At 34.9% G+C, this 5,881-nt stretch overlaps 1 protein-coding gene across 1 annotated transcript in view; it reads left to right on the top strand.

Moving 5' to 3' along the window:
• LOC107694910 (26S proteasome non-ATPase regulatory subunit 12-like) overlaps nucleotides 1–4,775 on the top strand; it is an 8,131-nt gene extending 3,356 nt beyond the window's left edge. Inside the window, exons 4-11 of the mRNA XM_016494625.1 lie at nucleotides 1,037–1,144; nucleotides 1,258–1,362; nucleotides 2,056–2,205; nucleotides 2,342–2,476; nucleotides 2,616–2,728; nucleotides 3,488–3,662; nucleotides 3,870–3,947; nucleotides 4,149–4,775. Coding sequence (XP_016350111.1) covers nucleotides 1,037–1,144; nucleotides 1,258–1,362; nucleotides 2,056–2,205; nucleotides 2,342–2,476; nucleotides 2,616–2,728; nucleotides 3,488–3,662; nucleotides 3,870–3,947; nucleotides 4,149–4,358 — 1,074 coding nt within the window. The 3' untranslated portion in view covers nucleotides 4,359–4,775. The remainder of the gene's footprint in view (nucleotides 1–1,036; nucleotides 1,145–1,257; nucleotides 1,363–2,055; nucleotides 2,206–2,341; nucleotides 2,477–2,615; nucleotides 2,729–3,487; nucleotides 3,663–3,869; nucleotides 3,948–4,148) is intronic.
• Nucleotides 4,776–5,881: the final 1,106 nt, after the last annotated feature.

The following is a 5,881-nucleotide window of genomic DNA, read 5'->3' on the forward strand; positions in this document are numbered from 1 at the left end:
CAATCACAACACACTGGGCTAGCTAACCAATCAGAGCCCATCGCCTATTTCTGAGGGAGGGGCTTCATAAAAGAAGGAAATGATCAGCGCATTTATGGGAGAAGGGACCAGCGGTGTGGAATAAAGGTAAATTGTGTGAAAAAATGCGTTTTTAAAAAAACGAAGCATTAACACGTTAGACTGCACCCCATAAACACAATCAAGCCTAGAAAAAAACCAGTGAACCACCCCTTCAAGCAGCACAAATGTTTACAACATTGATAATATTCAGAAATGGCTACTGAGCAGCAAAGCATATTAGAATGATTTCTGAAAGATCATGTGACACTGAAAACTGGAGTAATGATGCTGAAAATTCAGCTTTGATCACAGGAATACAGTAGCCTATATGTTAAAACATTCAAATAGATAATTTAAATTGACAATATTTCACAATATTACAGTGTTTACTGTATTTGTAATAAATAACTGTAGCCTTGGTGAGCATAAGAGACTTTCCAAAAAAAAAAAAAATAAGGGGGGGGTGTAGGTGGGGTCTTGAAAATATTTTTCTCTACAAAAGGGGGGCCCGGCAGAAAAAGTTTGGGAACTACTGGCCAACTCAAACACACAATATTTGATTGAATTGAATTCATACAGGCCTACCTCATGTTGCATGTTTGCACTTTTTGAGAAAAACAATGGCACAATAAAAAAAAAAGACTTTTCAGGTCTATGTCCAATCCCTCACTTTTTCTAGTTATATAAAGTTAAAATATTTTTCCTGTAATTTTTTTCTCGTATCGCAATATAATATCGATATCGTCTGGATGGTGATATGAATTTGAGATCATATCGCCTACCCCTATTTCCTCTGATGCTTCCAAGAATATCAAGTCATTCTTGCCATTGTTCTTGTCACTTGCAATAGTTGGTTAAATGAGAAAAAGCAACAAGTAAAAATTATTGATCTCTAATTTTTTAAATGTCTTTTTTATCATTGGTTTCCGAGGATGAAATAGGTGGTTCTAACATAAAAATAAATTTTCCTTTACAGGCTGTTACAAAGATGGTACAGGAATGTTATACATATGTGGATGCTATGAGTGACCTGTCAATCAAACTCCGACTCATTGACACGCTACGCACCATCACTGCTGGAAAGGTCTCCACTTGCACTCTTTTTAGCTTAATCTGTTTACCAGATCTATTTCTTATGAGCTCGCTCATTCTTCTGATGCAACTTTATTTACACGTTGCATATCAATGTTTTTGTAGATATATGTGGAGATTGAGCGTGCTAGGCTGACTAAAACATTGGCCCAAATCAAAGAGCAAAATGGAGATGTGAAAGAGGCTGCATCCATTCTGCAGGAACTGCAGGTGAGTGTTAACGAGAGATTTGCTCATCTGCCTCGTCATTGTGCTCTTAAGGCCTATTCAAATTAAATGTGAATATTCATTATGAACATTTCTGATCTTCTTTTTCAGGTTTAATTAATATTTTTCATCTAATATTTATATTTTATTTCATTTCAACTATATCTCTTATTTAAAAATGAATAGTTTTAGCTTTAATTAACGATAACGTGTTTAACAGATCAGACCCCAAAATTTCAAAAACCACATGAAAGTGTATAAATAATATAAGGAAATGTAAAAAATAATATTATAATTTTCCCTGATGCTTTATGAACTCAAATTCAAAAGTGTGTGTTAATGCTTTCTTTTTAAGTATTTTTTAAGTACTTTTATTTTATTTATAATAATTTGTAATTTTTCTTCATGTAAAATATTTAATGTATTTGTGTAACATAAAATCTTGGAGCGTATAAACAAAAAAGAGCAATGAGTTAAATTTTTTTATTTTATTGTTTATCACATTTACTGATGAACAAGAGCATGCCTGATATTTGAAATGTCGTCAAAAATAAACATAAGTTAATCATTATGTAATCTTGGCATGTAATCATTGTTAATGTTAAAAAGTGTAAAAACCTTTTACTGTCTCGGCCTGAGTGAAAGTGCATTCACACTTGGTTTGAATAGACATTTCTCAACAATCTAACTCTGCAGGTGGAGACGTATGGATCAATGGAGAAGAAGGAGAAGGCGGAGTTCATTCTGGAGCAGATGAGGCTGTGCATTGCTGTCAAGGACTACATTCGAACACAGATCATTAGCAAAAAGATCAACACTAAATTCTTCCAGGAGGAGGGCTCTGAGGTTGTCATTCTCTTTCTGGAGAAACTTCTGTTCTAGTCTTCTATTTTTTCTGATTTCTTGTCAGTTTATAATCTTTGTGGGAGGTGTGTTCAGTTTTTCCGTTTATATAACCATTTGATTTTTCTTTAATTCTTAGGATTTGAAACTGAAATATTACAATCTGATGATTCAAGTTGATCAGCACGAGGGCTCCTACCTGTCCATATGTAAACATTACAGAGCCATATATGACACTCCCTGTATCCTGGAAGATGCCTCCAAATGGCAGCAGGTACCTTTTTATTTGCATTGTAATTCTTGTCTTGCTTATTCTTTTTAGATTTGCTGTTTACCTTAGTAATACAAAGAAACATTGTCACATTTGCAATTTAGTGCTTTTTAAAACTGACAATGTCTCATGTATCTTTCAGGCTCTGAAGAGTGTGGTGCTCTATGTGATTTTGGCACCATATGACAATGAACAGTCTGATTTAGTTCATAGAATCAGCATTGACAAGAAACTGGAGGAAATACCCAAATACAGGTAAGCAGGCCAAAACATACTGGGAGTTTCTGCAAGAGTTCAGGGATGCTGCTGGTTAATTGCTGAGTCACATGCATGCTAGGTAGAAGAATACAGGTGCATCTCAATAAATTAGAATGTCGTGGAAAAGTTCATTTATTTCAGTAATTCAACTCAAATTGTGAAACTCATGTATTAAATAAATTCAATGCACACAGACTGAAGTAGTTTAACTCTTTGGTTCTTTTAATTGGATGATTTTGGCTCACATTTAACAAAAACCCACCAATTCACTATCTCAACAAATTAGAATATAGTGACATGCCAATCAGCTAATCAACTCAAAACACCTGCAAAGGTTTCCTGAGCCTTCAAAATGGTCTCTCAGTTTGTTTCACTAGGCTACACAATCATGGGGAAGACTGCTGATCTGACAGTTGTCCAGAAGACAATCATTGACACCCTTCACAAGCAAGTATTGAGTACATGTACAGTAAATGAACATACTTCCCAGAAGGCCAACAATTCACTAAAAATGTTTTTTTTATTGGTCTTATGAAGTATTCTAATTTGTTGAGATAGTGAATTGGTGGGTTTTTGTTAAATGTGAGCCAAAATCATCACAATTAAAAGAACCAAAGACTTAAACTACTTCAGTCTGTGTGCATTGAATTTATTTAATACACGAGTTTCACAATTTGAGTTGAATTACTGAAATAAATGAACTTTTCCACGACATTCTAATTTATTGAGATGCACCTGTATATCCCTCTCTTGCAGGGATCTCCTGAAACAATTCACTACCATGGAGCTGATGCGCTGGTCATCTGTGGTGGAGGATTATGGAAAGGAACTGAGGGAGGGTTCCATGGAAACTCCGGACACTGATGTCTTCACCTACTCAGAAGAGGGAGAAAAGAGATGGAAAGATCTGAAAAACAGAGTGGTAGAACATGTGAGTTGGTCTTATTTTTGCTGAAGTGGGAAGCCTAATTGTTTATATCTGTGTTTAGCCTGTCACTCTTTTAAAAGAATAATTCACACCCAAATCTAAATGTTTATCTAATCTAATTGTGTTTTTGAGGTTCTGATTTGAACTATGATTTGTGTTGTCAATTTCATTCCATTGCTAATTGATAACTGTCTGTCTCTCCATTACCAGAACATCAGAATAATGGCGAAGTATTACACAAGCATCACAATGGGGAGAATGGCAGCACTGCTTGACCTCACTATTGATGTGAGTTCTGTAATGAAATAATGTGTCTCATTATGTATCTCAAACTCATTTGATGCTTGTTGTTTTATTCTTCCTTTTTTTTATTTTTATCGAGGCTTTAATGTTTTTCCCAATCTCTCTCTGTCAATAATAGCTCATCAAAATGTAAAACATTTCAACAAATGTAGTAGTATTCAGCTTAAATGTTTGTTCTTCTTGCAGGAATCAGAAGAGTTCTTATCTAACCTGGTGGTCAATAAGACCATCTATGCAAAAGTAGACCGCCTCGCTGGTATCATTAATTTCCAGCGGCCTAAGGATCCTAACGATCTTCTGAATGACTGGTCTCAAAAACTGAACTCTCTCATGTCTCTGGTCAACAAAACTACTCATCTCATTGCCAAGGAAGAGATGATCCACAACCTCCAGTAGTGCCTGTCAGGGAGTCCTTGGTACATTTCCCTCCCCCTTTTTCACCTTGAAACATTTGATTAAACGAATGTTAAATAAACTTTTGTTGTTAATGCTTCTGTTTAAATTCTGTTATTGACAACAATGTGGCCTGCACTCAGACTGAGAACAATGTTAGTCTGTGGTTTCCATGACAAGTTTTACACTGCACTTAAGATTTTCTTGTATGTTTTGTGTTTGTGACCTGGCTGTAGTTGATGTCCAGAAAAAATCACTCTAAACTCCACATGAAGCCTCCCAACGTCAGTGACACCCCACCCCCCTTTGTATTAAGTAAATGCCTTGTATTACATTTAAACATTATAGGAAAAAATAATCATAATAATATTGGTATTCAGATGTTGCTCCAGCATCCACATTAAACTTTTTTGGAAATAATTCTGGGTTTGTTAATTTGCCATTCAGGGAAATTACAGGCAACATGTACGGTTTGTTTATTATTATTATTATGGCAAATGATACTTTCTTGATTTACTTGATATACCTTTTGAATTAAATTGTTTAAGCCATACAAATACATCTGCATCGTTTAAATTGGAAGGTTCAGTTTACATGCTTATAAAAATAAAACCTAAAAAAAAAAAGTTCTGTATTGTTATTTTTAAATTCTGTATGGGTCATCTAAAAAATTATAGGGATAAGGGATAAGATGGTCCCTACTGGGATAAGAAGCCCTCCTGGATAAACATTTACATAACGTATAAATGACTTAGTTTTTATTATTCAATAATATATATATATATATATATATATAAAGTTCCATTAATGTAAAATACTAAATCAACTATTCTGTTTATTTCTTTCTTTTTTGTAATTTATTTACACAATTTAGTGAAACAACCCGCGTTCATTTGTGCGGATGAAACGAAAAAAGTTTGACTTGTGTGCTCGTCATGCGTGGCTGAATTTAGACGCGCAACAGAGGTATGTGAAATGCAGTGGTGGAAAGAGTACTGAAAATGTGTACTTAAGTACAAGTACTGTTACATTGCTGAAATACTACTCAATTACAAGTAAAAGTACTGGTGCCAAAACAGTACTTAAGTAAAAGTACAAAGTACTCTTCTCAAAAACTACTCAGAGTACTAGTTACTTTTTAGCCGGCGATATTTAATGAAAATATTAATTCATATCAAAGATCTATGTGGATAATAGCTACTTTGAACAAAACCCACTTTCATCTTACTGACAAAGTACGTGAATTAGTGGTCATGATACAGGAATTTCTAACTTCAATACCTTGAAAAATATAAATTGTAAAGTACCCGTGAATCGGAAGTTGCAACTGACTTCAGTGTTGTGATATTTCCAAGTGAAACGGAATATTGAATAAAGGGCAGGGTTTTATTGTGGTGCTCCTCCTCTCCACCTCCTGCTCATAGCAGATTCACGGTTGGATAGTGGTTAAGAATAGGCTTGTTTGAGATGCGCCTCGCCTTGCCTGAAATGTAGGCGAGAGTAGGCGCTGCAGTGAGGGGAGGAGT

The sequence above is a fragment of the Sinocyclocheilus anshuiensis genome, unplaced genomic scaffold (genome assembly GCF_001515605.1).
Source record: "Sinocyclocheilus anshuiensis isolate Anshui unplaced genomic scaffold, SAMN03320099.WGS_v1.1 scaffold3199, whole genome shotgun sequence".
Taxonomy (NCBI): domain Eukaryota; kingdom Metazoa; phylum Chordata; class Actinopteri; order Cypriniformes; family Cyprinidae; genus Sinocyclocheilus; species Sinocyclocheilus anshuiensis.